The following is a 27,946-nucleotide window of genomic DNA, read 5'->3' on the forward strand; positions in this document are numbered from 1 at the left end:
GAAGCTTCATAAACTGACTTTTTATCCAGTTTTAAGACACTTTCTACATCCTGGTGTTTTTAACTCTATATTTGAAGGTTGAAGGATTTTAGTCCTGGACGTCTGGATCTTAAGTTCTCAGAGAAACAAGCTGACAAACGTTAGCGGCAGCCGAACAGCGTGCAGGAGAAACTCTGATGTTTAACCTTTGAATCAGAGGAGGAAGAAGAACTCCCATGATGCACCGCTGCTGCACCTCCACACCAAACTCCCATGATGCACCGCTGCTGCACCACCACACCAAACTCCCATGATGCACCGCTGCCGCACCACCACACCAAACTCCAGCTTCTGCTCTTGTTGTGATTGAGACACTTGTGGCAAAAAATGACAGATTGTGTGTTTAACAGAGTTTGCAAGACAATAAAGTGATGAAAGTGCTGATGCCGTGTGTTCCTCCTTTCATTTGTGTTTAGCCTCCACAGGGACTCGTCTCGCTCCACACAGCTGTGGCCATGCACACTCTCAGTTAATTGCAGCAGCACTTCTGTATGACTGCCCCGTCAGCAGCTTCACTCCACAGTTATTGTGAGGAGTGGCCGAACTCTTCCCCTCATTATCTGCTCGGTGCTTACTTGTTTGGGGGTTCTTGTGCTGGTTTGTATCACCTTCTGTCAGAGGACTCAAGAACTGATCACTGTGCACAACCACAAAGTCAAACATTTTATTTAGATAATTGATAGTCAGCAGAGACACAAGATCAAGCACAGGATGTATTCTGGCAACAATGCGTTTCCATAAATTACAGTGACATTGAAGATCACAGTTAGTATCTTCTGCACGTTCCTTCTGCTCATCTTCACTGCAGCAATCAGTGCTCAAACATTTCCTGTCAAATCAAAACCACTGTTAGATATTAGATATAGTGTGAAGGCTTATTGGTGAATAATAATAAGTATTTTGTAGCGTGCATACCTGCTCCAGGTCTTTCTCCTCATTAATGTTAGAGGCTCCCTGTCTCGCTGTGTCTGCCTGCAGCCAGCGGAGGGAATGTACATATTTAATGTCAAACAGGCGTGAAGGCAAATACTGAAATAGTTTTGCTACGTGTGCAATAACAACGGAGGAAGTAGAACACATACGTATAAAGTAATCACAGTACTTTAAAGACACAATACAGTTTATAAAGTGTTTTGACAGTTGAGACTTGCAGACTTTACATGAATGAATGAATTGTACGGAAGTGAGGACTGATTTTGTTGGGAATCCATTTTACAATGTTTCCAAGTCTGATCTAAATTTAGAGCATGTGAAAAAACAGGTTTTAAACACACAATGTAACTTCATAGAGCAGGGGTCGGGAACCTATGGCTCTTTCGATGACGCGTTATGGCTCTCAGACAATTTTGAGCTGACATTTTTTAACATGATTAACAAGTAATAAATAATTATACTGTGTCATTATAAAGTAAAACATTTAGCAGCGGATTTTGTTTTAGTTCTCCCCTCTCCTTTCCTCCACTCTGTCTCTGACTGTAACTGTGTGCGCACGTGTGTGTGTGTGTGTGTGTGTGCGTGTGTGTGTGTGCGTGTGTGTGTGCGTGTGCGTGTGCATGTGTGTGTGGGGGGGGGGGCGGAGCCCTGCCCTTCGCGAAACAGCTGAGGAGAAACTGCGCAAAGCAAGCCGTAGACCAGGGGTGTCAAACTCAATCACAGAGAGGGCCAACATTAAGGCATCGTTTCGGGGGTGAAGCTTGGAAACTGCAGCGCCCACAGAGTCACACTTTGCCTTGAGTGTGTCGTTACACTGGAGCTCAATCAGCTCCGTTTGGATGTTCACATGTGCTGTTTCCACGTCAACTGCAAACGGATTGCTGAGCAGTTCATGCGCAGTCGGGAACACAGCGGTGGAGATGTTCGTCAGTGTTTGGAAACACGTAGTGACCAAAGTTTCCTTCTGCATCAGAGTCTCCCACAGGCAGCTCGGCTTGGAACGCTCTCACTGCATCATACATGTCCGTGATCACACGGCCCTGAAGCTGCAGGTTTAACAGTGAGATGCTTCGTTATGCTGCACAAACAGGCCAGCTCACATCGTCCCAGAGATCTGTGCTGTGTTTCCCTTTGCTTCCAAAAACGGCCAGATTTCCTCACGCAACTCTAAAAATCTATTCGGCACTTTCCCTCGACTGAGCCATCGCACCGCCATGTTCAGAATGTATCTCCTCAGGAAGAGACTTACATTGACTCTTATAAAGTTTCCTGTCTGTGTTACGGTGCTTATTACATGTTCCATCTCCAGAGCTTTACAACACAGCGCTTCCTGGTGTATGATGCGGTGATACACCGTCAGCTCACCTGCACAGTTCTCCTGCTGCATCTTCTCCCGCATCCTGCACTAATCTGCTCTCTTCATCACATCGCAGGCTGTCGTCAGTCCCGTCAGTTTGTCCCGGGGCAGTTTCATTTCATTCACACATTTAGATTCTTCCTCAAATATGTATTTTCCCGTGGTTGTGCCATGCATTGATTTAATTACCAAAACCGGCGGGCCAGTTATTCTCGCGGGCCGGATATAATTGTGGCCTTGAGTTTGACACCTGCGCAGTAGACACAGAAACGTGCACATAAATTAGATAAATAACATAAACGTTTAGTTTATTTAATAAAAGAGCACCTGTTCAATGTGAAAAGGGAGTTCAGAGGGGGGCGCGGGATTCTGTTGGGGGGGGGGGCACAGACAATGGTAGGGGAAACACTGACACCGCTTTTAGTACTCAGAGACGTGATATACTTAAAACTCAATTTTATTAAATATATGGCTCTCAAGGAAATACATTTAAAAATATTTGGCTTTTATGGCTCTCCCAGCCAAAAAGGTTCCCGACCCCTGTCATAGAGCATGAAGTAATGCTGCCCTTCTGCCTCTGGTGGCCGAGATGAGTATTACAACAACAAAAGCTGCATTTGTTTGCATGCTTAAAGTCACCAAACATACAACATGCATTGCGACCTGTCTCTCTCCGGAGGTCTGCTGAGCAAACACGGCGGCGTCGTGAACGGAGAGGAAGAGATTACCGCGTCCGATATTTCCGTCATCAAACGCTCCTCCGGCCTCCAGCTCTTCATACACCTGAGCTGCAGGACAACAAGCATCACACAGACTTCACCTGGACGCTCATGTGGAATTCAAAGATACAGGAGAAGTTGATCACCGCTGTATCCTTATCAAATAGTAAGTATGTACACATCTAATCTCAGTGTCCTTCACAGACCTGCTGACCTCATGTCTCTGTGTGAAACGCTCCTTTGAGACTTTACCTTGAACATTAGCCAAGTACAGTTTAATGCCCAGCGTGGCGTAGCTGCAGTTCATCTGTGAGGGGGGTGAAGGAGAAGAAAGGTTCAACATTAGTGCACAGGAAATAAGACCTTGTGAGGCTTCATTACATCGATACACTCAGTTATTATGTCAACGATTCACTTTGCAAACACACGTTTTGTCCTGATATACGAGGTAATAACTCGCAGAACTCTAAATGTTTAAAATAGCAATGATATCGTTTCTTTAGCATGAACACTTCAACATTAGAAATGTTATTGTCCAATTATAAACAGATTAAGTTTGCATCAGTGAAATTAGATGCGAGTTAAGACATTTTGAATTTAAAGACGCAGGTTAGACACCGCGCTGTGTGCGCCTCCACAAAGTGCAGGGTGTAACATTCGCATCATTTACATTTGAACATTAGCAATTTTAGCGGTGGACAAAAAAGTTATTTTTGCAGCCTGCTTGCTCCGTGGGTAATACGTCACTTTACTGACATTATATTTATACATTTTGTATATTATCACAATCACAGTCGCATTGTTTTCCTGCTCCAAGAAGCTCAAAGGTTATTTTGAACGCACCCTGAGAAAGCTTGTGGCGCCTCGCTGTTCGCTGATCGAACAGAAACATTAAAAGACACAATAAAGAACCTTTTGTCTTAAGTATTGTATTGTAAGCGTCCGACCTTTATCAGCACGTTGATGCCCATCAGGTCGATGAAGCAGACTCCTGCCAGGTCCAGGATGAGGGTGTGGAAGGGCACGGGCTGCGACTCCAGCGTGGGGCTGGGCGGCTCCCGGTCCGGCGCCTGCTCGCCCGACTCAATGTCGCTGCAGTGGAAGTTGACATAGCTGGTGGGAGGCTCGGGTTGGCTGGCACCGCCATCGCTCAGATCAAAGTCATCCTGCAGTTCCAGCTGAGATACGGTCTACATAAAGTGACAGGATGCACTTCAGACCTGGTAAATATTGACTCGTGCGTGTGTGTGTGTGTGTGTGTGTGTGTGTGTGTGTGTGTGTGTGTGTGTGTGTGTGTGTGTGTGTGTTCCTGGCTGCATGTGTGTGTCGGATACACTCACACACCTGAGTCTTCATGTTCACCAACGAGCTGGGCTTCCTCCTTCTCGCCTCCTCCTCCTCCTCTTTCACTTTGTCCTTCTGCTCTTTCTCTAAGAACCTCCGCCGGGCCAGGATGAGCTTCCCAGGATCCAGGCCGGTCTGCACACAAACATGCATCAACACCGGTTCTCACCTGGAGCGGGAACAGCCGGAGGTCGTGTTTCGTACCTTTCTGACGACCCTCTGGCGAAATATTTCTGCATTTGCAAAGTAGAGCGGTGAGCAGTAGTTGAGTATTTTCACACCTGTTATTTGCGTCACCTGTGGAGTTAAGACACAAAGATCAGATGCAACACGCGTCACAGCGACAGAACGTGCAGGTGTCATACCTTACTGTACACCTTGGGGTTTCTGTAGATATCTGTATCCACCACCTGAGCCACTGCAGAACCATTACGACTACAAGGAACACAGTATTAACAGGAGTGACACATGAACGTACGGCTTGTACTGCGCGGAGCTTACTCACAACTGCGTCTTGAATATGACCACCAGGACGGAGAAGCCCACGCCGATGGCTACTCCGTAAGGCAAGCTGAGAAAGAACGTGGCGAGGAACGACACGACCCACACGCACTGAGAGAAACGGAACAAGGTCAAACACGGAGGGAAAGAAACATCACATCGTGCAGCGACGTCGCATCTGAAGCTCGGACTCACGCAGTCCAGCCTGCTCTTCTTCCACAGGTGGAACGGGTCGGAGAGCTGCAGCAGCGTGTTCTTCAGGTTCACCGCGATCAAGGCTCCGAGCACCGACTGGGGAGCAGAGACCAGCTGTTTCTCCTCAACGCAAACATTTCAGTGTGTCGCTTCTCAAAGTGTCAAACTCTGATGTCACTTACTTTAGGGAGCGGCTTCAGGAAGGCTCCCAACGCCAGCATGGTAACCATGACGACCAGCATCACACACAGACTGGCAAACTGATACACACACACACACACACACACACACACAAATACATAAATTACACACACACGCATGAATTACATACACACACACACACATGAATTACACACACACACACACACACACACACACATGAATTACACACACACACAACACACACACACATGAATTACACACACACACACACACACATGAATTACACACACACACACACACACACACATGAATTACACACACACACACACGCATGAATTACACACACACCTACACACACACACACACATGAATTACACACACACACACACACATGAATTACACACACACACACACACACATGAATTACACACACACACACACACATGAATTACACACACACACACACACACGCATGAATTACACACACACACACACACACACATGAATTACACACACACACACACACATGAATTACACACACACACACACACATGAATTACACACACACACACACACACATGAATTACACACACACACACACACATGAATTACACACAATAATCGACCCCTCACTTCAGTTTACTCACAAACTGTTCACATCCAGGTGAAGTCATGAGGCGTAAAGCAGACGTGAGATAAACTAGTATTTAAAGGACGTTGTGTTGAAGGCTCGATGTGTTATACAGCGACATTAACACCACCCATAAATAAATACTCGTACTGAACATTTGTCCATCAGTGTAAACGTTGTTAATAAATAAGATGAAAACAGACACAACAATTCAGAAAGCTTGCAGAGCCCGTTGATGTATTTTAGAAGCAGCTGCTGCCTTCAGGTGTCGTTGGATAAACATATTTATAGTGTTTTCTCTCAGCGTGGATCTCTGCAGACTAACACTTGAACATTAAAGGTTATTTTTACGCTTCATAAGATGTCGTTTCCTCGTCTTATATGCATAAACATTACGTAACACAGCCCTCACCTGAGACGTTCCACCAGCACTGTCCACAGCCAGCGTCACAGACAGAGCGCAGCAGATCACATGGATCTTAAAGAAGGACCCCAGGAAGTTGCCGCAGCCAAGAGCCAACATTTCCTGCACAAGAACATGTTGTTTATACATAAACTCAATAAAAGTCACGTTTTGAACGAGTACTGCAGTTTCTCCACCTGGTTGGGATCCACGTCGTAGCCGTGCTTGGCTGCCAGAGTCCGGCCCATAGCCAGGTTTATGACATACCCGACGATCGCCAGAGAAAACGCCGTGCTCAGCATTTCGTCCCACTGACTCACCGTCGGCAGGATGGGGGCTGGGAACCTGGAATAATTTTAATGAATGACACAAGCATTGGTCCTGAGGATGCTGCTGCTTTACATTATGCTTTACCCCAAAGGAATCTCCCCCACGATGTCCATGTGATAGATGTCCGGGAGATGCAGCGGGCCTGAGATGGCCGTGGCCGCCACCACCTGCGTGCAACACACATCAACTTCATCATCTATAATCGTCACGACTCTACAAAACAGCCTGGTGAAATCAAAGAAGTGTTCGTGTGTGTCCCGGGAGAAATGACCACTCACGATTATGATCTCCATGGGGATGGGGAAGGGCAGCTTGTGGCGGTAGCGTGCGTTCAGCTCCTTCACCACGATCAGAACCACGCTGCTGACCGCAGCAAAAAGTAACGACGCGATGTTGGTTTCAGGAAGGCCACGGAAAATATCTACAAGAGTCTGCATGAGAGAATTAACATTACACATTTATCAGCAAATCATAGAAAGTCTTTGAATGTTGCACAATATGGAAGTCACTTGCGTATATAACGGCCAGCGGACCGCTGTAAGGTGGCACCTGGATGCCGAAGATGTACTTGAGCACTGAGATGAGGATCTGCAGTCCTGCGGCCGTCATGAAGCCTCGGACGAAGGACTCGGACAGATAGATGGCTACAAACCCAAACTGCATGAAGCCGAGGCCGATCTGCACAGACAGAGGGAGTTCTGATCGTGTTCTTTCAAACGTTAACAGACGCAGTGTTGAGTACCCGTACGGGTTCAGTACCCGTACGTGTTCAGTACCCGTACGTGTTCAGTACCCGTATGTGTTCAGTACCCGTATGTGTTCAGTACCTGTGTGTTCAGTACCCGTATGTGTTCAGTACCCGTATGTGTTCAGTACCTGTATGTGTTCAGTACCCGTACGTGTTCAGTACCCGTATGTGTTCAGTACCTGTATGTGTTCAGTACCTGTGTGTTCAGTACCTGTGTGTTCAGTACCCGTATGTGTTCAGTACCCGTATGTGTTCAGTACCTGTATGTGTTCAGTACCCGTATGTGTTCAGTACCCGTATGTGTTCAGTACCTGTATGTGTTCAGTACCCGTACGTGTTCAGTACCCGTATGTGTTCAGTACCTGTACATGTTCAGTACCTGTGTGTTCAGTACCCGTATGTGTTCAGTACCCGTATGTGTTCAGTACCTGTATGTGTTCAGTACCTGTATGTGTTCAGTACCCGTATGTGTTCAGTACCCGTATGTGTTCAGTACCTGTACATGTTCAGTACCTGTGTGTTCAGTACCCGTATGTGTTCAGTACCTGTATGTGTTCAGTACCCGTATGTGTTCAGTACCCGTATGTGTTCAGTACCCGTATGTGTTCAGTACCCGTATGTGTTCAGTACCCGTATGTATTCAGTACCCGTATGTAGTGCAGTACCCGTATGTGTTCAGTACCTGTATGTGTTCAGTACCCGTATGTGTTCAGTACCCGTATGTGTTCAGTACCCGTATGTGTTCAGTACCCGTATGTGTTCAGTACCCGTATGTGTTCAGTACCCGTATGTGTTCAGTACCTGTATGAGTGCAGTGAGGCAGGCCAGGGTTCCAGATATCCCCAGACGAACCTCATTCATCTGGTCCGTGTCCACAACCGTCGCATTAAGTGTGGCATTGAAATGACTGAAGTCGGACTCCGGCGCCAGCCTCAGACACACCATCCCCACCATGATGCTGAGGACAGCGAAGGTACCTGCACAGAAAGTGGTGCGTCACATCTGTGGGCAGAGTCAGGCTGATCACCGTGCAGAAACTGTGGAGACGAATCCCTCGGGTTCACCTGGGACCATCTGGTGAGCGGTGCCCATGAAGAAGTACGGGATGAGGGGGAAGAAGGAGGAGTAGAGACCGTTGACTGGAGGCAGGTTTGCCAGGAGGGCAAATGCCATACCTGGAAGAAGCAGAGACATTTATAACTGTCACTTAAATCATTACAATTGAAATACCAACAACACACACGACCCGGGTAATAACACGACAGCTGAAACTACAATTATGTCGGTAGTTGTGTCCAACAACATTCACGTTTGAATTCTTGACTTTTGATCACAGTGACCTCTGACCCCCAAAGTCTAATCAGTTCATCCAGATATCACGTTTAAGTCAAAGGGACGGACATGAAGACAAAATGCTTTCGGCGGCGCAATAATAAAAACAATGATGCATCTGCAAATGGAAGATCCATATAACCTTTAAAAACAGGGAAACGTGCAGAACACGTGTGCAGACACTTTAACACCTAAAACACTCTTTGCTTAAGTTTCTGTATTGGAGCAAAGGTTTAATGTTGAATGGCGTCTATGTGCAGCGAGGCGTCGTTAGCATCAGATCGTCTCTAACAGCACGTGTGTCCCGGGGCTTCTGTTGGTGGTGCACCCATCTTCAGTCGAAGGGTTCTACACAGAGACGGTTGGACTGACCTTGGGGAACCTGAATAGTGCCGGCGCTGACCCCGCTGACGACATCACACAGCAGCCTCTCTTTCACTTTGTATTTGGGAAGCCAGCTCAGTACGGGCAGGTGTGTGAATAACAAGCCCCTCAGCCGCAGCACGGAGCATCTGACACAAACGAGAGAAACTCTTTGAAGAGCTTCGTGTTTTCTGCTCCTTACTTTGAAAAATCCCCCAAAATGAGGTCAGAACTTCATATTGAGTCGAGGCTGCGGAGCTCGTCAGACAGAGTTCATGTAGTTCTGTACCTGAAGAGTTTCTTCACCTTCTCTCCAACAGGGAACTGTCGACTCTTCTTGTCAAACTCTCCGTCGAAGTCTGGGAGGTTATACGCCGGCCTGTCGATCACATAGCGTGGGCGGTCCCGGTGCATGGCTGCAGCGTAATGAAACATATTAAGACCACAGAAAAGCTCTTATACTAAACCTCAAGGAGCAATTTAAGGGATTACATCTTCCTCAAAGTAGTAGCATCAAATGTTACTGCAAACAAATTCAATTCCAGGTTCATATTCTGCAGGATTGTGCTTTTTACATTTTACTGGCACATCGTGTGCGAGGCCTAATCTAACCTTGAGGCTGAAGGATCAGCCAACAGGAAGCTGGACGGCGACAATATTTGCTCAACGGCAGGAAGATAATAGAACTCGCACGAGATGCTTCTGCTCGTCTTTCAGCGCGCTGTGAAGAAATACAATAATGTTATAACAAAAGCTCAATTTAAAACAATATCTGCACTTAAAAACAATATTAAATGTACTTTTCAAAGTGAATAAAAACTAAACTAGCGACTGACTTAGAACAACCAGCAGACACGTTCCAGAGCTTAATGAAAATCTGGTTTTTTACATTATTCTGCAGACAAACAAAACATAATCCTAACCTCTTTAGAGAACGTGTATGCAGGGATTATAATCTTCAAATACTCACATCAGCAAAATGTCTTAATCAAAAGTTCTTGTTCTTTTTAATCTAAATGACCTTCAGTCTGAAGAGACGTCACGGTGCCTGAGCGTTGGAGGTCTGCAGGCATTTGAATCACATCTGTGGATTACTTACTCCTCTGATTACTTATCAAGCTACGCTAAAGACTCGCTACACCTTCTGGGTGGAGCTTTGCAAAGTGAGAAGCTGCAGCGACGCTGAATCATCGGTTCAGCAGAGCAAGAAGACGACGATGTCATTTACAATAAATGCAACTTTAATGGGTTCAGTTTCTATTTACATCCGAACATTCATACGCTCATCAACACAAACACATTTGAACATGTTTCATGGCGGACAGCTGGAACCAAACTCCACACAAATCATACAAACTGTAAATGAATGATACATATAAATAACACAACATTTAAAAAGAGAGATGACCACATGTAAAACAATGGCATCAATATCAAGACTAAAGTGCAATTATTCATCAAATTCATTTGTGTTTTCTCTTCAGAGGAATGTCAGTTTCCAGTGGACTCCTCCCGTGACAGAGCGAGGCGCCCCCCGGTGGAGAAGATGAAAAGCACGACTTCCACAGGAATGTCTTTTCTTCACTTCTTACGAACATTATTAAGGGAGGAACTAAGAACATGTACTTTAAAAAGCTTTAAATACGAGTGCAAATATTCATCTAGAAGAACGTCATTCACGATGAAGATGAGACCGACTAGTAAAAATGAGAATATGGTTCAAAACTGCAGCGAAAAGCTCGTCTGGGGAGAAACATTCAAGCACTCCAACAAACACTGTCCAGGTGGAGGGGGGTTAGTTTCATTTTAACAGCTTGTCGTTGGATTAAAAGCCTGTTGCGGTGGGATTCCCACCTACGTATTAGCCGTTTTAATATTAAACAATCCCAAGATAAAATCAGTCTATAAAAACACAGCACGTCTCTTCATACACGGACTCAAGCGATTAACTCAAAGCAGCTCTTCAGAGGTTTAGACTTACGGGAATATAATATCTAAAAGTGTGGGAGCAGGAAAACAATACAAACACAGAGCTTGTTAAGCAAGTGCAACAAGTGCGACTCCACAAAGTCAGAGGACTTTAATCCGCCGGCTCTTCCTCCTCTTTGTTACAGAAGCTGTTAGACCAGCTGCTGCCGCCGCCGCCGCCGCCGGCAGTGTCAAACCCCTCGAAGTCCGTCGCAGTCTGAACAATCGAGACTAGAAGTCGCTGAGGATGCTGATGTCTGCGAACTCCTGCCGGTATCTGTAGGAGTACAGGGCCAAGAGGAAGGACCACTTGAGAGTGAGGAAGCTCCACACGCAGGAGAGGTAGAGGCTCCTCGGGTCAGTGGGAGCTGCGGGACACAGAGAGATGAATACTTAGCATCCATCCTATAATCAATAAGCAGTGTTCTTCTCACAACTGTGTTAGTTTCTCTAAAAGCATTTTGTGTTTTAATAAAGTCTCACTGTGCGATCTACAGCCGGAGTAGATCCTATAACCCCCCCGACCCTGAATGTGGATCATTATAAAGTAGGAACAGGAGAGAGGATTACATTGCTTCTGCGTGATGGCGAGAGTGAGGAAGGTGATGAAGGCGGCCACTGCCAGCGCTGAGAAGAGCACGCCAACAGCGATGAAGAACTTGAGGCCTTTGAGCCAAGTGCGCCAGAAGTCCTGCAGATACATGACGTGTGTGACAAGAGACCAGAACGCCAAAACTCCTGTTGAAACAAACACATATTACAAACCGAGCCTGCACATCATAGAGACTATATCTAAACAATATCAGCATCATAACAACGCTCAGGAGTAATCTGAAGAGTATCTTCTCAATTAAATCCTTTGTTTCATCCAAACAACTCCACAAAACAGAACCAAAGAATATTCATTTTACTGTCGAATCAGACAAAAAACAAACATGTATGGGCTGAACTCAGCAGCTTTTAGTGTTTAATATACATATTACAGCTAATGACAGATTTCTAATCTTACACATGTAAATCAGCTGTAGGGCTTCTGAAGGAACATATAGGGACAAACATGTGACGACTAATCGATTAGTTGATTTAACATCAATAGAAAGAATCATGCAAACACTAAATCTTGTGTTCAGCAGAGATGTGCTCATAAGTTTAAGCTCATAAGAAATGAATCCACTGAAGAGCAAACACGACTAATGAGTCGACTAACCGACTAAGACGTGCAGCTGGGCTGTCGGTGCAGGAGACGTTATAGTTACTATGAACAGGTGTAAACATACCTGACAGGCCTCCCATGGCCGCCGTCCACGGCTGCTTGTACGCTATATTCCACACCAAGAAAGCAGAAAGTCCAACCAGGGTGCCAAATGTAGCATACCCTATGCTAATGTAGATCCTGCTGACTCCCATCGTAAACACAACTACTGCCACACAGATGTCTCAAACAGGAGATACGAGTATGTTTAAAAAACAGACTGTTTTTAAGCTAATGCTACATCAACAGCTTACCACCATGTTATGTAATAGCATCAACACAGAACATTAAACTCCGCCCAGCTGAACGGAAAGAGAAGCTACACCTATGAATGTTAGCTAAACTAGCTTAACAGGAAAATGATTCGTCCGCCAAATGCGACAAAACAAACTCGGATGACACAATGTAGATGTTAAGCTAGCTGCAGGAGCTAAAGCTAAACAAAGTGTTTATCTGCTGCACCGCGAAGATGACGCGCTGCGACCCGAGAGCAGCGTCACCGCGGGGGCACGTCTTCAGCAGAGTCCGCGATGTGTCACATAGCATTACGGTTCTTCGGTTTAAATAGTCGGTACATGTACTTCACTGTAACAGGACACTTGTAGGGCAAAATAGTTTCGTGTTACGGTGTTGAAAAGTAGGATTTGTTCGGGTGTGTGTACAATAATTTGCCGCAGAGTCATCTATCACTTGTGCATGGAAATATCTTTGCGCTGAGGACCGCGCCCCACACCGCCCCCTCGTGGCGCGGAGAGGAAGTGCACCCTGAAGGCGTCTGTGTTGCACACATGAATACTGCGGACTGCAGAGAGAATACAATAGAGAACTTAACTGTCGATTTGTTGCATGCAAAAGGCAGATACATGTCTTTGGTTTGCATGTGCAACATCTGCTATTAAAAAGGTTACATACAAATACGTCATATAAACATCAAGACAGGACACATTAAAAGATATTTACATAAAAACACAATACAAGCTGCATTGAAAAAGGATCAACTTGTACTCAATCAAGGTTAAATAAATAGATATAAAATGCTGTGTTTATGTAGCAAGCTGGTTTCAAAAAGTAGCCGTGGTTAAAATATCTTAAGCAACAGGTACTAATTATTTTCTATAGATTTGCTCTGTCATGGTGAGAGGAAAGTGAGGTTTGTTTGCATCCTGTAATTGTTCTGCCCATTTTAACCACTTTTAAGCTGTAGGTGCTGGCACCAGGACAAAATGTAAAAAGCATGCATACTTTCAATAAGGTAAAAGCATTGTGTTATTACAAACAGAAAGACAACAGTGCACACACAAGTGGAAGTATTCAGATCATTTACTTACAAGTAGCGACAACAGACAGCAGAAAGAGTTCTGCATTGAAATATTACTTAAGTACAAGTAAGTAAGTTTGATCAGCAAAATGTTCTCAAAGTATCAAAAGTAAAAGCAGTGAAAGTGTATCAATAGAGCTGAGGTTCGTGGGAATCAGCATCACAGAGAACCGGACATGTTCGTCACACATTTCGCTCTTGGCACAAAAAAAAAGCTGAACAACAGCTTCTTGTTTTCTGAAGAGGAAACTTAAGAAAACTATTAGAGAGCAGCTTCTCCTCCGGCTGTGAGACTTCCACTCATCCTCCACACTCTACGATAAAAGTGTATCGTGTAGCATAAAGGAACTCCATATTAACTCTGGAGCACAATGACCACATGTGTAACCACCATTATTCTGTGCTGATTTACATCATGTGCAACACGACGAGTCAATAAAGCTGTTAGATAAATACCGGGCAGGAGAAGTATGAAGCAGCATACGATGGAAATACTCAACAATGTATACTTCACGTGGAGTTCTTCAGTACAGTAAAGAAAGTCAACAGGAGATATTGCCATGAAGACGGCTCTGCGGACTGACAGGAAGCGACTGTCTCTACAGGAAACATTTATTCTGAGCAACGTTTATACTCCGAATACAAATCTAGCAAATGCTCGTGATGTGGAGAATTTAAATCTGTGCTCCAAAGCTTTGCTGTTAGCAGATACAACATGCAGCTGTGAAGACGTCACAGAGGAAAACCTCAGCTTTTATGTCAAGTGAAAGCAAGTGCTTAAACCACTGTGCTTATATTCTGATCCCGTCTACACACACACACACACACACACACACACACACACACACACACACTGCTGTACTCAGCCCATTGCCCTGGGGCACTCTCTTCACGGCCAATCAGAAAGACACAGGAAGTCCAGCCACACTCCCCGTAACTCACGAACAGCAATGAGTGAGAAACCGTGTCGAACGTTTGGAAATAGAAAAGGTTGAAAGCGAACTGAAGAACGTCACCAGTGAGTTACTCATCCCTATTGTTTTATTTATCATATTGTTGTATAATTATTCTATTTATTTATTTTATTTACACGCTATGCTGTGCAAATGAGTGTTTGACTAAATATTATGTCTTTATTTTATGCTTTTACTAATAATTGCTTCAAATTTCAAGACAAAGAAAGTTATTTATTCTCTAAATATGTTGAAGTGATAATAACTGAAGTATCAGCATGTGACGCGCAGCAGGAGCTCGATGTGTGAGAACCAGGAGTCACAATAACAATAATAATTATATAACAACAATAATAATAATTATAATAAATATAATTATTATTATAGTAATAATAATAATAATTATAGTCACAATAACAACAACAATAAGTATTATTATTGTAGTAATAATAACAATAATAATTATATAACAACAATAATAATTATAATTAGAATAAATATTATTATAATTATTATAGTGATAATAATTATTATAATAATAACAACAATAATAATCATTATAATAATAACAATAATTAGTATTACTATGATTATAATAGTAATAACAATAATAACAATAATTATAATAAATATTATTATTATTATAGTAATAATAACAACAACAATAATAATTATAATAATAATAACATTAATTATTACTATGATTATAATAGTAATAACAATAATTATACTTCAGTCATAATATGACCGTGGGGTCAAATGAATAAAATATGTCCTCAGCTGTCACTGCTAATTGGTCAGGGGAAAGGAAGGAAAAAGTGTGTGTGTGTGTGTGTGTGTGTGTGTGTGTGTGTGTGTGTGTGTGTGTGTGTGTGTGTGTGTGTGTGTGTGTGTTGGCACAGACATTCCATGGGCGTAGATCTGCTGCAGGAAATCCCACTCCCAGTCCCGGAGGATCTGAATAGAAACACACGGAAACATATAATTAGTTTATAGTGTAATTAAAATAAAAGTTCATTAACATTTATCGCTGTAACTTCTTTTGATTAGAATTTATTCGTAATTCTTCCTGATGTTTACAACTACGAGGGACTTTGTGTTGACGTTAGCGCCCCCTGTTGTTTACATCATCTGGCTGTTTGCACGATGTGATGACGTAATGCATCACATTATATCACATGTTATGTAACATGTTCAACTGTAATATGTCCCCCACGTTAATTCATATATGGATGTGAAATGTATTCTATAAATGATGGATCAGTGTAGAAGAACGAGAGCGAGTTCAGCTGCTGCTCCATCACTGCCCCTTTGAGCCCCTTTGAGCTTTTGTTTCTGATCCCGCTACAGTACCAGACACAACCACAAATATAACGTCAAATACTTCAACACACACACACACACACACACACACACACACACACACACACACACACACACACCTTGTAGTCACTTTAATGCAGATTGCAGAGCCCCCGTGTTCTCAACAGAGGGCAGCATCTGGTTTCAGAATGCATGTGAAGTGTTTAAACTCTCCATCGTGCACATGATGCAACACTGCTGCACGTTAATGAGGTCTGGGGTCAAACACACAGCGTCCCAAACATTCTGGTGTTATAATGAAATGCATCCTGAGAGGGTCCCCACCCCGGGACCATTAGAGGTGTGTAAAGCACTCTTTATGTTTGGTACTGAACACACTGATCCCATGAGACAGACGGCGACGATGTGCTCGTCTTTATCAGCTGAACTATCTCCTTCACATTCCAACGTCAACCATCTGAATGTGGCTTCCTGGAGTCCCCGCGAGGCATTTAGACAAGACAGAGAGTCACACACACAGTAATACAGTAATATATTTGGTTCCATCGCTGAGCTGCTTGTACTGGGAGAGCGCTGAGTGGAGCATCCTCATGATCCCGGAGCTCACACGAGTCCAGACTCGGTAAGAAGTTACTGGGTTTTTTTGGAGATGTGTTCAAAGTATAAGGGCGTGCGGCGTGGCTTGTGTTGTGTGACATGACGGAGGTTATTCAGGGTGAACTGGGCTCCGTGGGACTTTGAGGAAAGGAGCACGGATGTCTCAACAGGTGCTGGACTCACAGGACGCTCCGACGTCTCTGCAGCTGGAGGAACAAGCAGCTCTGCACGGGCACAAGAGCTGGGATTTAAAGTCTCACACAACGTCTCCAGGCTGCCAGCGAATCACGTCCCACGGATCTCTGCCACGTGACAAACACGTTGTTTTATCTTCGCTTCATTATCGCCGTGTTTCTGTCACAGATTCTGTTGAAGCGTCTCCTCGATGGAGAACACGGTGCAATCCATCTGCCCCCCACCAAGACGCTGCACACCAGAGATGGGAGGAGTGAGTCTCACACACTCTCTATGTCTCTCTCTCTCTCTCTCTCTCTCTCTCTCTCTCTCTCTCTATGTCTCTCTCTCTCTCACACACTCTCTCTCTCTCTCTCTCTCTCTCTCTCTCTATGTCTCTCTCTCTCTCTCTCTCTCTCTCTCTCTCTCTCTATCTCTCTCTCTATCTCTCTCTCTCTATCTCTCTCTCTCTCTCTCTCTCTATCTCTCTCTCTCTCTCTCTCTCTCTCTCTCTCTCTCTCTCTCTCTCTCTCTTAATTCAAGTTTTATGGAAGAACTTTTAATAACTTTGTTTGTTTATATATATTTATTGTCCAGTTTGAAATATGTGTGATAAAAGTAAACAAATGTAATAATTTAATTTAATAAGTACACAGAAGATAATCTATAATCTCTTAAAACTATTTTAATAATCAATTAACCGTTAAAGTCATTTCTTTCTTTTCTCTGTTTTATAATCACATTAAAAGACAAAACTTTGACATGTTTCACTATTTTCTGACATTTTATGCACTAAACCATGAATTGAGAAATATAATTGTCAGATAAATAAGTAATAAGTAATGAAGATAATTGTTGGTTGAGGACGTAAACAAAAGCTTGGCATTAGTCAGGTAACTGAAAGAGTTACATGTGTACATGTAACAGGGTAATGTCCCCACACTGATGTTAAACCTGCTGAACAGTAAGCACACAGTGACAGTGGAGCACGGCTCATCACACGGAGCACAAAGATCCTCATGAGGGGCGTCGACTTCTCTGCTTTCTGCCCTTGAAGCGTTTTATCTGCGAGTCCACGCCGAGGCTGAGCCCGGCAGCTGGACGGCCTGATAAGTGTGTGTGTGCAGAGTCGTGCAGCTCAAGTGGGCAACACACCACACAGAGCCGGGACACAAGGACTCCTTCAGTGACCTTGAGCCTTGTGAAGTGTCAGAGCCAGGTGGAGCCAGAGAGAGACGCTGTGACACAGTGATGAGGCTTCTTCCAGAAGGAGAGGACTTCCATGTTGTGACGAGAGACGTCTGGTTGTTGTTATACGACATGAGGCTGTATTACAGGACAGTGATGTCATTTTACCCACTTATTACTCATTATATCTACAGAACTGTGGGAATATTCTGTGTTCATATCGTCGCAGTATCAATAGAGCTATTGTTTTTAAATATGTTGTGATATTTCACAGCTCGTGACACTTTTTTAAATGTATTGGAAAGTTTCCACTACAGGATAAATCTAATAAACAGCAGATTCTCCAAATACAACAAACAAACAAACAATAGCAGAATATAAATGTTTAAAATAACAATAATCCGATAAAGTTTAATGCTAATGACCTCATTTTAAAAGATTTTACAGCACGAAGGGTTATTTTCAGATAAATAATAATAATAATAATAATCTCAGTATTATTAATTATTCATATTATTATTCATATTAATTATTAATTATTATTATATTATTATTATACACCAAGTTAATTAAATCAAACGCCTGGGGGGCGTCCCGTCTGCCTGGGACTGCGCGCTAAGGAGGGCGCGCACACGCGGCTCGGCAGTGCGCCTGTGTGAGGGATGGCTGGAGACTGAGCTCCGCGCTCACTGAGGCTCACACGTCTGCCGAGGTAGCCGGTGTGTGGGGGTTGGATGCAGGGACCGACACGGACAACATGCGGAGTCCTGCGCCGACGCTGCCGCCGTGCAGTCCTGAGCGGGTCTACTTTGTGTGAATAATGTCTGGAGGTGCTGAGGCTTCTGACTGGGAAAGTTGTTCGTCGGTTGTTTGGATTTGAGACAAGATGCATCTGTTTCGGAGTCACAATTACCAAGTGTTCCCGGACCGCTCCGCAGTGGAAACCCCGAGCATACGGGGCATCAGCTGGGTATGCTGCTTTCATGTTTACTGCGGAGGAGTTCACGGATCACTGGCAGGAACTAGTTTACTGTAATGTTGGCACAGAGAAATGATGAGATTACTTCTGAACATCATCATGCACCCCATCACCACTGCCTATTGATTAGTTTCACTATCAAATAACCTGCAGATTAATGGTTTAGTCTATAAAGTGTTAGAAAGTACTGAACAATGTCCATCTCAGATCCTCAAAGTCCAAGCAGAAGTCTTTAAATGTCTTGTTTTGTCCCTTTAATAGGATATAAAACAGAGAAAAGCAGCAAATCTCCACATTTGAGAGGCTGAAAACAACATTTCTGCATGACAAACTACTTTAACAATGAATGGATTATTAAATATCTGCTGCAGCTCTAACGTAATAATGTTCATATCACAAAATACGCTCTGCAAGATGTCTTGAATTAGTAAATGCTGGACGAGCTGACAGCTTCTCAAAGTACAATCAGAACTTGTGTCTTTAAAGGGACACCTCTCCTCCAGCACACGAGGAAGTTGCATTGAAGACATTGTGTGCTGGAAGTCAGCGAGACGTGTGGAGTCGCAGCAGAGACGGTGTGTTTGTCAGAGAGCAGCTGAGATGTGTTTATGAGTTAACTTCACTTCCTCTAACCTCCACAGTCGCACAGTTCAAGTCCCCAAAACAGAAACTGGCATATTTATAACGCTTCCAGTGGAGCAGATCTCTCTATTGTTGGAGCAGATTGGGTGTGGGACACGCGGGAAACGGAGCGCGACGTCTTTGTTTTATTACTTGCAGGTTATAATTAGTGTATTGTGTATTGTTCACCTTCAGCTCAACTGCAAGAGTTTGTAAAAAGAAAGCACAAAGTCTCCGGGTCACAGGAAGTCACAGGACAGGGAGGCTCGACATTTACTTTAAGCATCAAGAGGTCGACTGTAAATCTCCACAGCCTGAACTTCCTGCTGCTCGAGAGCTTTACCTACAAGTATGTTCCTTTATACTACGGTGACAAGCCGAGCTCAATAACCTCTGTGACTCACATTCTGCCACAGGAGCGCTTCAACGTGCTGCTGCTGCGCCGAGTGTTGACTCACGTTATCTTATACATGATGAATGACACTTCCACAGGGATGTCATCGCCAGGACAAGAACAAGATTTACACAGAAGTGTAAAGTTCAAGTCGACAGCGTGCTAAAGAAACACCATAAAGTATCTTGTGGTTGTTTGTATTATACTGGCTCTAAGAGCGATGTTCAGGTTCCAGTATCTCTGCTGCTCATTTAGCCACGACATCAACAATTAGCTCAACTGAACCAACATGGAGGTGTTCACTGACTCCTTCTCATGCACCTCCAAACTGAGCTTTACTTCCTGTCATCGTTAGGAGACATCATCATGTCTCCCTGTCCGCACGCCTCGATACCAGAGACACATTCATAACATATTCCCAATTGTGTCGGCCGTCCACAGAGCTGACGGAGGTCTGGTTGTTCCACATTCTTCATCCACTCACATGTTGCTCGATGCTTTTATGGAGACTTTATCAGTCAGTTGTGGAACTTCAACCACAGCAACAGTCCCAGTGTTTCTTTGTGTCAGTTAAATTGGCATCATGCCATTCAGGCTCTGGTCACGTGACAGATCCGGCTGCACGGCACACAAAGCATGCAGCAAAGACTTCTCAGGTGTGTGTGTGTGTGTGTGTGTGTGGTATCCATCCCAGTGGGCACATATTGGTTCTTGCAACATGATGCGACCCACTGATGAGAGAAAGTGAACCGTGGGGCGATAAATCAGTTTGCACTCATTGTGTGAGAGTCCAGACTGCAGACATGTCACTAAATATCTTAATTACCTGAGAATAAACCTTCATACGTCACTGAAAACAATAGTTCTTTGGAATAACGCTACAGGTGGACGACGGGATGAGAATAAGATAAGGAAACAACGAACAGGACGCACGTGGGACTGTTGGGTGTAAAAACAGTTTCCCTCACAGTGCAACAGGTGATAGTGCGACAGGGCTCTTACCTGTTCGTCTCATACTGCTCCAGTCCCCGGATGTAGCAGCTGTCAGGTTGTCTCGTGTGAGATAATCCTCTCAGGAAGATGCGTGAGATCCAGAACCATCTCCGAATAATAACGCACGAGAAGCAATAACAACGTGTTCTCTGGCACGCGAGCAGTTCGTCACTTTTCCCCCTGGAGATCTGCGTCACCTTAAATCTGCGATTTTTTACTAGAGGTTTGGTTTAGAACGAAACGTCTGGTGGGCATCGAGGAGTTTAATCTCCTGTTTCTTCAAAGGTGTGCTGTGGAGGATCACAGTTACTATCTTCTGTAAAACAAATAGTAACAGTCCGACAGCAGGAAACAGCCAATCAGACGACAGCTGGCATCACTTTGTTCCATCATAATCGGTCTGTGATTGATATAAAGTCATAAATACCTTATTGTGAATAAGGAATCCTTCAACATTATTCATAAATATGTCCCTGCCAATCACTACATGTGCATTTAGAATAAACACGAGCTGCTGTTTCTGTGATGAATGTTCAGAAACACCTTCATTGTTCTTCTCACACCAAGACATTCTGTCTTTAAAGACTGCACGTTGTAAATGTGGTGAAAAGAAGACGAATATCTTTATAATAAATGTAAATAAATGTAAATAAATAAATAAAATAATAAATTATGGTGGCAAACAAAATATGCATATATGTACATTTAACAATATAAACGTCTTTCTAATTCTAACAAAAGGGCCAAGACACTATATCTGTATGTTTTATAATAGTATTATGTACTTTTGTTTATTATAATTATATATATATGTATATTTGCATCGTTGTTTCCCCACACTCAGAGAACTCTGATCTTTTACTCTTATCATATTGTATTTAACTTTCTTGAACTTTTTAACTTTCTTGTTTTTACTGCGCCATCTGATTCAGATAACAGCACCACGAGGATTGTTTATGGCGTGCATTAAACCAGAATTATAAGAACTTCTAAATAGTATTTGTTTCTATAAGTGATGTTTGGGTACATTTGTGTAAATGTTACAATCGCTGCAGGGCATTTAATGGTTCTTCAAAAGCCTTTTCACAGGAAAAGAATAGTCTGTAGTTAAAAGCAACCTTTTCACTTAACAAAACGCGCGGCGACAGGCTGTGTACTCTCCTCTGCTCATGTCTATGTACTCCTTCCTCCCACTTCATCACACACACTTGACACCCACCCACACCACGCTGGAGACAATGGTAACACAGCGCAGGGTGAGATAATGTATTTGTGTTGACCTTCATCCAAATGAAAAGAAAATAATTATTCTTTCTATCTGGAAAGTCCAGCTTGGTTGTAAGTGTTTATTTGGTGCAATGGCTGCGAGATTATCATCAGCGAGCTTGTCCAGCCAGTTCCTGTGGAATGACGCTCCGAAGCAGGTTATCTGCTTTATTTCAGAGGCTTTGGATATGCAGAAATGTCTCAGTGGTGATAACGTCTCTCTTCCTGTTTCTCTTAGACTCCGCTGCCAGAGGCCCTGAATTCAAAGGACACCATGAAGCAGGTGAGCTACAGCCCCCCCCCCCCCCCCTTAACAGAGAGTAATCCAAAGTTCTCACTGCTGTTTTTAAACTCCTGCTGAACACAAGAAGAGACACAATGAAGTGAACTCAAACACACAATCTGTAATTATCTGCCACTAGTCTCTGAATGAAAACATCAGTAGAAGCTGGAGCTTGGTGTGGTGGTGCAGCAGCAGTGCATCATGGGAGTTTGGTGTGGTGGTGCAGCAGCAGTGCATCATGGGAGTTTGGTGTGGTGGTGCAGCAGCAGTGCATCATGGGAGTTTGGTGTGGTGGTGCAGCAGCAGTGCATCATGTGAGTTTGGTGTGGTGGTGCAGCAGCAGTGCATCATGGGAGTTTGGTGTAGTGGCGCAGCAGCAGTGCATCATGGGAGTTTGGTGTGGTGGTGCAGCAGCGGTGCATCATGGGAGTTCTCCCGTTAGGATTCCTTCAGTGTTCCTGATTCAGCAGCTCATCTTGTTTCTCAGAGAACTTAAGATCCAAATGTTCAGGACGTTTTTACCAGAAGCCGAATTATCCTCAGAGGTCTCCCCCTTTACAGAATAAACGATCCTGGTGATTAAAAATGGTAAAAACAGTGAATAAAGCAATTTCATGTTAAAAATCAATGTTTCTCCGGTGGACCTAGATTGGACCTCAAATATAGAGTTAAAAACACCGGGATGTAAAAAGTGTCTTAAAAGTGGATAAACAGTCAGTTTATGAAGCTTCTGCAGACAAACACAACGCTGACACTGCTCAAAGGGGAGACGACGCCATGACAGGAGAGAGAGGAAACGTTACCTTCAGGAACATTACACATGTCTCTGTCTCACTACATATACAACACAGGACTGATGACACCATGACAGGAGAGAGGAAACGTTACCTTCAGGGACATTACACATGTCTCTGTCTCACTACATATACAACACAGGACTGATGACACCATGACAGGAGAGAGAGGAAACGTTACCTTCAGGGACATTACACATTTCTCTGTCTCACTACATATACAACACAGGACTGATGACACCATGACAGGAGAGAGAGGAAACGTTACCTTCAGGAACATTACACATGTCTCTGTCTCACTACATATACAACACAGGACTGATGACACCATGACAGGAGAGAGGAAACGTTACCTTCAGGGACATTACACATGTCTCTGTCTCACTACATATACAACACAGGACTGATGACACCATGACAGGAGAGAGAGGAAACGTTACCTTCAGGGACATTACACATTTCTCTGTCTCACTACATATACAACACAGGACTGATGACACCATGACAGGAGAGAGAGGAAACGTTACCTTCAGGAACATTACACATGTCTCTGTCTCACTACATATACAACACAGGACTGATGACACCATGACAGGAGAGAGAGAGGAAACGTTACCTTCAGGAACATTACACATGTCTCTGTCTCACTACATATACAACACAGGACTGATGACACCATGACAGGAGAGAGAGGAAACGTTACCTTCAGGGACATTACACATCTCTCTGTCTCACTACATATACAACACAGGACTGATGACACCATGACAGGAGAGAGAGGAAACGTTACCTTCAGGAACATTACACATGTCTCTGTCTCACTACATATACAACACAGGACTGATGACACCATGACAGGAGAGAGAGGAAACGTTGCCTTCAGGGACATTACACATGTCTCTGGAACACAACTCACTACATATACAACACAGGACTGATGACACCATGACAGGAGAGAGAGGAAACGTTGCCTTCAGGGACATTACACATGTCTCTGGAACACAACTCACTACATATACAACACAGGACTGATGACACCATGACAGGAGAGAGAGGAAACGTTACCTTCAGGGACATTACACATGTCTCTGTCTCACTACATATACAACACAGGACTGATGACACCATGACAGGAGAGAGAGGAAACGTTACCTTCAGGAACATTACACATGTCTCTGTCTCACTACATATACAACACAGGACTGATGACACCATGACAGGAGAGAGAGGAAACGTTGCCTTCAGGGACATTACACATGTCTCTGGAACACAACTCACTACATATACAACACAGGACTGATGACACCATGACAGGAGAGAGAGGAAACGTTACCTTCAGGAACATTACACATCTCTCTGTCTCACTACATATACAACACAGGACTGATGACACCATGACAGGAGAGAGAGGAAACGTTACCTTCAGGAACATTACACATGTCTCTGTCTCACTACATATACAACACAGGACTGATGACACCATGACAGGAGAGAGAGGAAACGTTACCTTCAGGGACATTACACATTTCTCTGTCTCACTACATATACAACACAGGACTGATGACACCATGACAGGAGAGAGAGGAAACGTTACCTTCAGGAACATTACACATCTCTCTGTCTCACTACATATACAACACAGGACTGATGACACCATGACAGGAGAGAGAGGAAACGTTACCTTCAGGAACATTACACATGTCTCTGTCTCACTACATATACAACACAGGACTGATGACACCATGACAGGAGAGAGAGGAAACGTTGCCTTCAGGGACATTACACATGTCTCTGGAACACAACTCACTACATATACAACACAGGACTGATGACACCATGACAGGAGAGAGAGGAAACGTTGCCTTCAGGGACATTACACATGTCTCTGGAACACAACTCACTACATATACCATAGGTCTAGTTCTTTTAAGACATTTTATTGGAACATATTTGAACTTTAAGCAGGATTGTCTCTTCCAACATTATTGAAAAGGGACATTTTTAATAAATATAACTGTTGAAAGTTGGATTATTTATTATTTAGCATCTTATAGTAAGTCATCCTTTGTAATGTTTTATTCAAGACCTCAATAATCAGGTTTGTCTGCACATCTCAGGCTCTATATGTCACACTGCAAACTAGCTGAGCATCATGTTTGACTCTGGCTGGCACAGATCTCTCCCTCTCTCTGTCTCTCTCTCTCTCTCTCTCGCTCTCTCTCTCTGTCTCTCTCTCTCTCTCTCTCTCTCTCTCTCTCTCTCTCTCTCTCTCTCTCTCTCTCTCTCTCTCTCTCTCTCCCTCTATCATCCAGAGTTGCAGTGCTTGCATCCTCTCAAACTGCTGAACTTGTTCTTTTGTTGTTATAATATCCTGCATTACTACCCATGCAAGTCTTAAAAAACACATTCCTAGCAGGGCAGGCAGTCACAAGGAGTCTAAAGGGCACTCCAGGGCCCACAGTTAATTGACCCTCCCCACACATGCCTTATCTCTGTTCTCCAACAGCAAGGAGACATTTTAAAACGCTCATAACAGGGACAGACATGTTGCACATTCTCACAGAAAGTTATCGTTGAGTTGGTATAGTATGAGTTTCACTTCTGGATGGATGTTGTTAAAGAGTCTGCAGTCCTCTGGGGAACTAACAATAGAGAGAGAGACAGAGAGACATAGAGACATAGACAGAGACAGACAGAGACAGAGAGACAGAGAGACAGAGAGAGAGAGAGAGAGAGAGACAGAGACAGAGAGAGAGAGAGAGAGAGAGAGAGAGAGAGAGAGAGAGAGAGAGAGAGAGAGAGAGAGAGACATAGAGACATAGACAGAGAGAGAGAGAGAGACATAGAGACATAGGACAGAGAGAGAGAGAGAGAGAGACAGAGAGAGAGAGAGAAGAGAGAGAGACGAGAGAGAGAGAGACGAGAGGAGGAGAGAGGAGAGAGAGAGAGAGAGACAGAGAGACAGAGAGAGAGACGAGAGAGAGAGACAGAGAGAGAGAGAGAGAGAGAGAGACAGAGAGAGAGAGAGAGAGAGAGAGGATGTGACGTAGATGGAGGATATAGGATGTAGAGAGAGGATGTAGATGTAGATAGAGGATGTAGATGGAGGATGTAGGATGTAGTATGTAAATGTAGCTGTAGATGGAGGATGTAGATGGAGAATGTAGATGGAGGATGTAGATGTAGATGGAGGATGTAGATGTAGGATGTAGATGGAGAATGTAGATGGAGGATGTAGATGTAGATGGAGGATGTAGATGTAGATAGAGGATGTAGATGGAGGATGTAGATGTAGGATGTACATGTAGATGGAGGATGTAGATGTAGATGCTACGTCTACATCATCCATCTACATCCTACGTCTACATCCTCCATCTACATCTACATCCTCCATATACAATGTAGATAGTAGATAGATTGTGGGATCCACAGCTACATCTACATCCTAGATGGAGAGTGATGGAGGATGTAGATGGATATTTAGATGTAGATGGATATTTAGATGTAGATGGGGGATGTAGGATGTAGATGTAGATGGAGGATGTAGAGTGTAGATGTAGATGGAGGATGTAGGTGGAGATGGAGAGTGATGGCATCTGCAGGAGGCTGCAGGATCTTTGTTCAGTTGCTCAGCAAGTGTTGGCTCCACATTCTTAAAGAGCATCACGCGTTCTGAGAGCACCGTGCAAGACGGATTGTTTTTAATAACCTGTGTTTGATTCATTTTCCCACATAAGTGCACTGAAGCAGAACTCAGCATCACAAGCTCACTAGCTCCTGATCTGTGTTCACATTCAGAAGTACGTTTTGCATTTCTGTAACAAAATGTTCCAGCTACCAGAGTGTGTAATTGTGTGTTAGCAACACTGAGGAGGTTGAGTTCTGCAGGTACAGGACTTTGTAGATTGGATACATTTGTAGTATGAGTCTTTATTAAACAAGGACAAAGCATTAAATAACATTAATCTCAAAAAGAGAAGAGATGATTTATGGCAGTTTCAGCTATAAACTGCGGTCTCTGGGCAGGTACACAGAACAATCAACAGACACTAAAACACCATGACATAGTCTCTATCACACTATACTATAAAACTATAAAGTTACAATTCATTTAAATTCAAAACATGAATCACAGCCAAATTAATGTTGATAAGACTTAATATCCATTTGTGTGCACCATGGGAAGAGAATTTCAAGTCTGTGCATGTTTTAAACATATTCCAGAGCTTGAATGCTCCATAGGTTGTGCAGTTATATAATGTTTTCTATAGGCAACTTTCCCACACACATCTAGGTTAGGTCAGAAGTGTAAGTTCACATAAACTAAATCTACAACTTCTGAAAACTGATGAGGACCGACCGAATCAAAGGCCTGGAAAAACCCAGATCAGTCATAAATCGCAGGATGGAAATGTTGTGTCTGGTATTGTGGTCTTGTATTGTTCTCAGGTACATCTGAAGAACACAGCGCTGCATAAAGCTCCTCGTCCTCACACAGTGTTCACCTGTACCTGCCGCTTCTCACACAGCACAGCCCACCAAGGTCACAGAGGAGACACACGGCGGATCACTGTCCTCTTCATACATGGAACCACAGCACGTACCACAGACTTCAGAAGATTGTGACTAACACTGTCCTCCAGCAGGTTACAGATGTCTACTACGGTCTTGCAACAACTCCTGTGTGATAGTGACCTGCAGAACAATATGAAATGGATTGCTACACGTAACAGCAGCAGTCTGAATGACCTTTACAGCACAATGGACCCGGGTCATAAAATGTGCA

At 43.8% G+C, this 27,946-nt stretch overlaps 3 protein-coding genes across 4 annotated transcripts in view; 1 reads left to right on the forward strand and 2 right to left on the reverse strand.

Moving 5' to 3' along the window:
* Positions 1–701: 701 nt before the first annotated feature.
* LOC115004796 (solute carrier family 26 member 9) lies at positions 702–9,471 on the reverse strand. The gene is made up of 20 exons (XM_029426472.1): positions 9,347–9,471; positions 9,067–9,206; positions 8,427–8,537; positions 8,164–8,339; positions 7,128–7,292; positions 6,893–7,045; positions 6,699–6,781; positions 6,482–6,629; positions 6,294–6,407; positions 5,271–5,348; positions 5,089–5,184; positions 4,898–5,004; positions 4,758–4,827; positions 4,597–4,689; positions 4,393–4,527; positions 3,996–4,238; positions 3,301–3,355; positions 2,993–3,117; positions 955–1,011; positions 702–868 (listed from the first exon to the last, which is right to left on the reverse strand). The coding sequence occupies exons 1-20, from the start codon at positions 9,469–9,471 to the stop codon at positions 851–853; spliced, it is 2,292 nt and encodes a 763-aa protein (XP_029282332.1). The 3' UTR covers positions 702–850.
* Positions 9,472–10,280: 809 nt separating this feature from the next.
* slc48a1a (solute carrier family 48 member 1a) lies at positions 10,281–13,016 on the reverse strand. Its single transcript, XM_029426467.1, has 3 exons — positions 12,303–13,016; positions 11,596–11,763; positions 10,281–11,393 (listed from the first exon to the last, which is right to left on the reverse strand). The coding sequence occupies exons 1-3, from the start codon at positions 12,430–12,432 to the stop codon at positions 11,257–11,259; spliced, it is 435 nt and encodes a 144-aa protein (XP_029282327.1). The 5' UTR covers positions 12,433–13,016; the 3' UTR covers positions 10,281–11,256.
* A 1,472-nt stretch (positions 13,017–14,488) lies between these two features.
* The window catches only part of rapgef3 (Rap guanine nucleotide exchange factor (GEF) 3), a 29,624-nt gene continuing 16,166 nt past the window's right edge, over positions 14,489–27,946 (forward strand). The window contains exons 1-3 of one of the 2 annotated variants that reach the window (XM_029426471.1): positions 14,489–14,613; positions 16,832–16,916; positions 22,322–22,366. In XM_029426471.1, coding sequence (XP_029282331.1) covers positions 16,854–16,916; positions 22,322–22,366 — 108 coding nt within the window. In that variant the 5' untranslated portion in view covers positions 14,489–14,613; positions 16,832–16,853. Of the gene's footprint in view, positions 14,614–16,831; positions 16,917–18,495; positions 18,801–22,321; positions 22,367–27,946 lie in introns of those variants that run through there. The other variant, XM_029426470.1, reaches the window with a different exon arrangement.

The sequence above is a fragment of the Cottoperca gobio genome, unplaced genomic scaffold (genome assembly GCF_900634415.1).
Source record: "Cottoperca gobio unplaced genomic scaffold, fCotGob3.1 fCotGob3_189arrow_ctg1, whole genome shotgun sequence".
Taxonomy (NCBI): Eukaryota; Metazoa; Chordata; class Actinopteri; order Perciformes; family Bovichtidae; genus Cottoperca; species Cottoperca gobio.